General features: G+C 44.4%; 1 protein-coding gene across 2 annotated transcripts in view; it reads left to right on the forward strand.

Moving 5' to 3' along the window:
* Window positions 1-7078, forward strand: part of LOC112138232 (NLR family CARD domain-containing protein 3-like) — an 11605-nt gene continuing 4527 nt past the window's right edge. For both annotated transcript variants that reach the window (XM_024260801.2, XM_036211024.1), the window contains exons 1-5: window positions 1-138; window positions 222-338; window positions 2555-2610; window positions 2711-4487; window positions 5471-5647. In XM_024260801.2, coding sequence (XP_024116569.2) covers window positions 50-138; window positions 222-338; window positions 2555-2610; window positions 2711-4487; window positions 5471-5647 — 2216 coding nt within the window. In that variant the 5' untranslated portion in view covers window positions 1-49. The remainder of the gene's footprint in view (window positions 139-221; window positions 339-2554; window positions 2611-2710; window positions 4488-5470; window positions 5648-7078) is intronic.

The following is a 7078-nucleotide window of genomic DNA, read 5'->3' on the forward strand; positions in this document are numbered from 1 at the left end:
GAAGAAGGTGTGTGTGAGCTGATCCAGTGGATCCAGTCAATCCAGCAGCATGGATCAGTGTGAGGACACACAGGAGGGAGCCCCTCCCTCTAAAAAAAGGAGAGATTATAATCATAACAACCAGACCAAAGCTCAGAGGTGAGATGAACATCTCTAACTGTCCAGGACTCTTCTCCATGTCAGAGCTCAGCACTCACACCAGCAACCGCCATTCTTCACAGGAACCAACCTGGATCTGGATCTGGATCTGGATCTGGATCCAGCTGTGTGTCCTTCAGGAGTGATACTTCAAAAGATTTACCTCTAAACCTCAAGTCCATCAGTCCAGCAGTGGAACAGTAAGTGTTTGTCAGAGTTAAAGGAGTCTGGATCATAGTTCAGATGATCAATAGTTTTCAGATGAATGACTTGAGTTCTGGTTCAGTTCTTGATCTCTCTGATCAGACTCTCTTGGATCATCATGTGTGATCAGATCTTTTCAGTTGAGTCTTCTGAGAATCTCTGAGATCAGAGATTTTGGAGAAGAAAGCATGTTGACTGTTGATTCTGACTGACAGCAGCTACTGTCTGATGAGAAGGATCACTGCAGACTCCCAGGATTCAGTTTTTAAAACATGAGAGGGGGGGCTGCTTTCCATGGGGGTTCTATTCAAACGCGCGTAGCACAATATTAGACTTCTACTCGCGTTTGCATGGACTGGAATGCATGCCGACACAGCCGGGGTGTGAACCTTAAAATTCAGACACGCGCATGCAGGTGCGAGCCAAGCTCAGGATCACATGTTTGACAGGCGGGAGCAGCAGATCGCCGCGCGGTGAAAGAGGGCGGGCTACAGGTTTGTGGCTCGGAGCTTAGGGAGCTTTGATTTAACAGGAACAACCAACACGTCAAAAAAAATGTATTCCCTGACATCATGTGTGTTCATTCTAGGAGAGACTGTTGTGGAAAAATGTGAAATGCGATGGAAGAGCAGACACATCTTAAGATTAACACAAGTGTTTAATAGCAACATCAGAAAAATACATGCGGTGCGCACAGGCATGTAGGGAAGACTGTCATAGAGTGTTCCAATGAACTGACAAGACCTAAGCCTTTTATAGGACTGGTCAAACCTTCTCCAAACAATGCTGCATATCACATGTCCTGACCCCCTTGGTTGTTAATTATCTCAGAGGCATCTGCTTTCTCCTTTGTCTCGGGATCAACATGTTATTTATGCCTTTACACCCCTGGTTAAGGAGGATGTAATTTAAGGGGCCATTTGGGAATGTTTACATTCAATCAGCATCCTGCCTTCCTGCTGGGGACCGTATTCTCATCCATTCTAGCTTGGTAAACAGGAGAATGCTCTTTGACATCTGTTCCTAAAAGGTGAAAAGGTCGCCTGCAGCTTTGGGTCACACTCTCTAAGTTGGAATCTTTACGTTTTAGGTATCTGAGAAAATGGAATTAGAATTGAACCAAAAATATTCTCTTACAGAGACATCCACAGACAGAGCTGGTAGCCCCTTCGATACGCGGCGCGGCGACAGAAACGTATTTTTTGACAAGCCGCGAGCAACAAATTCCCTCCGCGGGGCACGTGAATTTGTCACGCCAATAGCGTTTGGCGCTTCATGGTTCCTCCTCCGCCCAGCTGACTGGAGGAATGAATGAAGGAGGAACTGGACAGCCCGCTGATGTCCCGCCTCCAGAGCCAGACACTTTACTGTGATTGGTTCGTTCAGCTCTGAACACAACAACTGTCATTCACATCTGTCTTGCGGGCCGCACTAACAGTAATCTTTCATTTGAAGACGCGGGCTGCAAATGATCTTCCCAGGGCCGCAGATGGCCCGCGAGTTTGAGACCTCTGCTGTAATGTGTTTTTAGCTAAAATCTAAAAGTCTGTGTCATTTTGAAGTAATAATAATGCAGAGCTGCAGGAGCTCTTAAGAAATTTGCTTTTGGGTTGTGGGTGGGACTATTGGCACAGAAGTAAGCCTTATTCATTTTCCAGCTTGCCTTTGTTTTACACTTTCTCTAATTAGCAACAAGCACCTCACAAACCTAAGCTAGCAACAGCATAGAAAAAAAAGTGAGCCATATCAGAGATATCCAGTTGTACAGTTTTGATGCCAGCTCAGACGATACATTTTAGAATTTAAACAGAGAAGGAAGACTATGGGACTGTGTCGCAACCCAAAGTTTTTCTAACATCTGGATATTACCTGCTTCTAATGCATTATGATTGGAATAAAGACATTCTCAGTAACTCAGGTTTAATCTTAAATTATTATTATTATACGTGTCCTTCAGCATGAGAAAAATGCTACAAGAACATGTTAAAAAACACCAAAAACATGATTTCCAGCGTTTAAAGCATTACCACAATGTTCTTGTCCTTGATCGCTCAAATCTAACTAGCTGTTCTTTCAAACACTAAAATACAAAAGTTAATAATAAAGTAGGTTTGGATTCAATGGACACACTTTTAAAAAGGATCTTAAATCAAGTCCGACATAATTTCTGTTTGAATCCAAATGAGATTCTCTTAACTCTGTTTCTCCTTAGTGTCTACAAAGAGAAGAAGAGGACTGGACCCCAGTCTGCAGAAAGACCCAGAGCTGGTGAGTCAGAGCCTAATCATCCTCTGATGGATTCTTCTGGAAACATCTGCTGGAGTTGTGTTGAACACTCATGACAGGGCTTTCTTCTCTGCTCTTTCAGCAGATGTTGGTCTCCAGGAGATTTTTGCAGAACATCAGATCAGTCTGAGGAGCAGAAGTGAACATGTGACTGAAGGAACCGAAGAAGCAGGAAGAGAAACACTTCTTAACAAGGTCTACACTGAGCTCTACATCACAGAGGAACTGAGACAAGAGGTTAACACCCAACATGAGGTGATGCAGCTGGAGACAACCAGAATCAATAAGCTCCATGACACTGCAGTCAAGAACCCCGACATCTTCAAAGTCTTCCCTGACCAACACAGATCCATCAGAGTGGTTCTGACCAGTGGAGTTGCTGGAGCTGGAAAAAGCTTCTCAGTGCAGAAGTTCACTCTGGACTGGGCCGAGGGCTTGGAGAACCAAGACATCAGTGCTGTGGTTCCTCTTTCCTTCAGGGAGATGAACTTGATCAGAGATGAGCAGCACAGTCTTCTCACTCTGATCCAGCTTTTCCATCCAACACTCCAGAAGATCCCAGCAGAACAGCTGTCTGTCTGCAAACTTCTGTTCATCTTTGATGGTCTGGATGAAAGCAGACTTTCTCTGGACTTCAACAAGAGTCAGGTGGTGTCTGATGTCACCCAGAAGTCCTCAGTCAACGTGCTGATCTCTAACCTCATCCAGGGACGTCTGCTTCCCTCAGCTCTGGTCTGGATCACTTCCAGACCTGCAGCAGCCAATCAGATCCCTCCTTCATGTGTGGACAGACTGACAGAAGTACGAGGCTTCAATGATGCTCAGAAGGAGGAGTACTTCAGGAGGAGATTCCCAGATGAAGAGCTGTCCAGCAGAATCATCTCCCACATCAAGAGCTCCATGTCCCTCTACATCATGTGTGAAGTTCCAGTCTTCTGCTGGATCACTGCTGTGGTTCTGGAGAACATGCTGACCACAGAGAAGAGAGGAGAGCTGCCCACCACCCTGACTGACATGTACTCACACTTCCTGATGGTCCAGACAAAGAGGAAGAAGAACAAGTACCAGCAGGAACATCAGACAAGTCCACAAGAGCTTCTTCTGAAGCTGGGGAGGCTGGCATTTGAACATCTGGAGAAAGGAAACATCATGTTCTACCAAGAAGACCTGCAGCAGTGTGGTCTGGATGTCACAGAGGTCTCAGTGTACTCAGGAGTTTGTACTGAGATCTTCAGAAGAGAGTGTGAGATCTTCCACAAACCGGTCTACTGCTTTGTTCATCTGAGTGTTCAGGAGTTTCTGGCTGCAGTCTACATGTTCCACTGTTACTCCACCAGGAAGCTAAAGGTCATTGATGACTTCCTGAAGAACAACATGGAGAACCCATCCCTGGATGAGTTTCTGAGTAGAGCCATGGAGAAATCCCTGCAGAGTCAAACAGGACACCTGGACCTGCTTGTTCGCTTCCTTCATGGTCTCTCTGTGGAGTCCAACCAGAGACTTTTCGGAGGCCTGCTGGGTCAGACAGCGAAGAATCCAGGAACCACCCAGAGAGCCATCAACAATTTGAAGGAGAACAACATCAGTGGAGGAGTCTCTCCTGACAGAAGCATCAATATCTATCACTGTCTGATGGAGATGAAGGACCTCTCAGTTCATCAGGAGATCCAAGAGTTCCTGAAGTCAGAGAACAAATCAGAGATTAAACTCTCAGAGATCCACTGCTCAGCTCTGGCCTACACTCTGCAGATGTCAGAAGAGATTCTGGACAAACTGGACCTGGACCTGGACCAGTACAACACATCAAATGAGGGTAAACGGAGACTGATCCCAGCTGTGAGGAACTGCAGGAAGTTCAGGTAAGTCCAGAAGTGATTGTGATGTTAAATCCAGTGGCGGGCCGTGCATTTCACACCTAGGCCTTCAGTAGTGCTCCATCTGAATCAACCCAACCCTCATTAACTATTTTATGGCAATAAAACTTCTACTGCAGGTACAACTGCCACACACATCAGTGCGTTTCGCAGATGGAAAGTGTTCCGTGGCTGTGATAAGCTGGAAAAGGCTGCATGCGGGAAATTTTCTGGTATTCCTGAAACCTCTGATGGTCGAGGAGGGTGACAAACATCAGTTTTTCGTGATCTTGAAATCTGGTCTGTGGAAAATAATATTGTCGGTAGTGTGCACGAAGATTTTGCGCTGCACCTCTTCGTGCACTCGGAGCGCCCGCGGTGCGTCCAGGGGCCTCGTAGATTTCCTCGTATCGGCTTCTCTCTCACTCAACGGTGTCACGGAACTCCTTTACCCGTGCCAGACAAAACTGTGCCACAACTTTACCCAGACATTCATTTTCCACCAAAAATGGTCGCCTACTCCAAATCTGATTGGTTGAAGCAACAGTTTGGTCGACATTTATTTTATGCTACAGGGCCCACAGAACTGATTGTGAAGGCCTCCAGGCAGACTTCTTTGACCCTAGCAACAAATAGTGCTGAAATGTGATTGGTTAATGCTTAAATAGGAAAATACACGTCTGGAAGCAACGCAACCAGGGGGGCAGCAATGAAAGGACGAAGAAGGAGCATTTGGAATAGAATACATATTCACGGAAATAAATAAATAATAATTAATATCAGTCTGTGACTTAGATATTTTTAGGCCAGCAGAGAAGGCCTTGCAGGCCCTGACGGCCCGCCACTGGTTAAATCTGATTATAGTTCCGAGGCTGTTTTGTGATGAAGATGAAGCTCTGAAGAAGAGATAAATGTCCAACTGGAACTTCATCTTAACCTGAATTCATTCTAAGATCACCTGTTTCTGTTTTTTGTTTTTCTCTTCACAGATTTCCACAGCGATTTGAAGCCTCAAAAGCAGACTATGAAGTTGTGGCCTCAGCTCTGAAGTCCAATCCTTCCCATCTGACCGAACTGGACCTGAGCTATAATCACATGCAGGATTCCTCCATGGAGGTTCTGTGTTCTGGATTGGAGAGTCCAAACTGCAGACTGCAGACTCTGAGGTCAGAACATTAAAGCTGCTGGTTAGTTCATTTCTTGCCAGGGTTATCTGAAAACACAAGACAAGAACAAGCAGAGGTCGGAGTGGCAGAAGCAACCTCAGTTACTATCTGTCTACCCTTCTCTGAAGTGCCTCTGCTTGCTCTCCTCCTTTCATTCATTTCTGAGTGTCCTGAGTTACATGGCTTGGGTTAGTCTATAGATTTTTACAATCAATGTGGTATTAACTGTTTTTTTTTTTTACCTGGACTGCTTCCTTTTTGCTTAATCTTCTTGATGCTGCATTAAGCAGGGTTCATGTTCCAGCAGTTGTCCTTCTCGAGCATCAGCTACACCCAAAGACTGTTTACAGTCTATGGGTGTACCCTAGCCATTACCTGTTTTTCAAATGTGTGGAAAGTTTTTGTACACAAAGCAGAAATAAGCCAAGCACTTGGGTTAAACATTGTTCAAACACAGTTTAAAGAGCAGTTAGAATAATAATGAGAAGTATGTTCATTTCTTCAACAATTTAACAATTGTAGTTCTTCCCTTAAACTGAAATACTAGATGTAAATATTTTACGATTTACCAGAAATTGAACATCTTTGATTCTTTGATGAGTCTGCAGTGAAAGAAAACATTTGCTTAGATGTTTTTTTTTAGAACAAAGATGTTTTCATGGCAGCAACTGTTGGAACATTTGACAGATTTCAGTTTGAAGAGGCAGGAAACAAACAAGAACTCAAACAACTGACATACTAGGTATTCTGATCAAACTTGCCTGAAAGCTAACAAAGGTCTAACTTTAAAGTTCAAACCCAGCATAGCATGTAAGCATGCATGTACATGCACACCCACAGAAACACAAGCGTGAGCACAGACTAGAAGGAAAGACTAGAGAGGAAAACCAGAGAAAGAAGGAGAGTTTTGATTAAGAGAGATGAAAGATCTGAGTAAACCTGTAGAGGCAGATCTGCAGCTGTCAGAGAGAAATCAGACAATCTTCAGTCAGGATATGGATTTTCCTCTCTACTTCCTACTAGGACAAAGACAGCAGTCCATAAAAAGTTCTGGACCTGCAGCTCCACTGAGCTGTGATGGAAACGTCCAGAGAGTCTCAAGGAGGAAGTTTGTTGTCAGTTTGGAGCTTTGGGAGACGTCCACTAGATTAGAGTCAGTCAGATGCTGAAGCTTCATGTTGGAGTCAGCTGAAGTCAGAAAGTCATTTCGGACAGTGGACTTGTGTTCAGAAGAACCCACTTCACAGTCAGTACTGACAGCAGAACCAGCAGAACTCAGCAGTTTGACTGAAACATTCATACACAGAGATGCTTAGCTACACATTCAACACTTGAACTTCAATTTTTTTTTCAAGTTTTCACTTTGTTTTCCTGACTCTTCATCCTCTATAAAATATCTGCTGGAGTTTTAAACTTTTTTTGCTGGCTTAT

Source organism: Oryzias melastigma, unplaced genomic scaffold (assembly GCF_002922805.2).
Source record: "Oryzias melastigma strain HK-1 unplaced genomic scaffold, ASM292280v2 sc00381, whole genome shotgun sequence".
Classification (NCBI taxonomy): Eukaryota; Metazoa; Chordata; class Actinopteri; order Beloniformes; family Adrianichthyidae; genus Oryzias; species Oryzias melastigma.